Below are 1,178 nucleotides of genomic sequence, written 5' to 3'. Positions count from 1 at the left end.
GAAGAATTAAAACAGGCACTTTTAGTGGATGTTGCCAACGAATCCTATAATATAGCAAAACATTTAAAATATAGAACTAACGAACAATATAAGGTAGCAGCAAATAATGCTTTGAAATATAGTTTTTTCGATTATAAAAATATCATTGAAGGCACCGATTTGGTAGAAAAGGATAAAAATAATGGAATAAATAATATGCTAAATAAAATTTTTGGAAAAAATGGAGATATTACTCAAGAACGAAAAAAATGGTGGAACAAAAATAAAGATTGTGTTCGTCAAGCAATGTTGTGCGGATATCACAAATGCCATACAGATAGTAGTATTCCTCCAAGCGAACAATTATTACCAGATGATAATGATACATCACAATATTTGTATTGGATACAAGAATGGTATGAAGATTTTTGCAGTAAAAGAAAAGAAATAGGTCAAAAAGTTGAAAAAGTATGCAAGGATGATGAAAGAAATTATGAATGTAATAAATGTATAGAAGAATGTAAAAATTATAAAGAATTTTTATATATTAAAAAAGGTGAATGGAAAAATCAAGAAAAGTATTATAATAATAATTATAAGAGTAGTCAAAACCCTAAAACTCTTCAAGAATATTTAAAATCCCAAAATACTAATTTTGAAGGATGCGACAGTACACAGAACAAATCCGATTTAGATAATGTATTTACTAAAACATATGGAGATAAGGAATCGTTGTGTGGATGTAAAAAATATGATAATATATATAGCAGTCATTCTGGAAATCAAAATTGTCAAGGTCTTTTAGGAAATAATGAAACAAAATGGAAAGATAATAAAACAGCAGATAATAAAGGTATAATTCATTTCAGGAAATTGCCTGAAAATATGTACGTTTCTGCAAGAAGACAAGTTCTTTGCATAAATGGTATAGATAAGATACAAATTGATGGGAAATCTATGGATGATAAAAAAGAAATTTTAAGGAAACATCTTCTGGAACTTGCAGTTTCCGAAGGATATAATATAGGAAAATATTATAAAGAAAAAGAAAAAACAAATGATACCAATTCCTCTAAATATTCTTATAGTGTAAAAGAGTGTAATGCACTTAAATATAGTTTTTACGATTTTAGAAATATAGTTATAGGGAAAGATTATTTAGAATTAAGAGAAGATCAAAATAAAAATGCTACGGATAC

General features: G+C 26.7%; 1 protein-coding gene across 1 annotated transcript; it reads left to right on the top strand.

The window, feature by feature from the left end:
• On the top strand, positions 1 to 1,178 carry PGSY75_0038500 (putative EMP1-like protein; the record flags this gene model as incomplete). Its single annotated transcript, XM_018783504.1, has 1 exon — positions 1 to 1,178. A coding segment is annotated over one exon (1,178 nt), but the record flags the coding sequence as incomplete, so codon positions are not given.

Source organism: Plasmodium gaboni, assembly GCF_001602025.1.
Source record: "Plasmodium gaboni strain SY75 chromosome Unknown, whole genome shotgun sequence".
Classification (NCBI taxonomy): Eukaryota; Apicomplexa; class Aconoidasida; order Haemosporida; family Plasmodiidae; genus Plasmodium; species Plasmodium gaboni.
The sequence above is the reverse complement of the archived record's forward strand: the minus strand, read 5'-3'. Positions and strand labels throughout refer to the sequence as shown.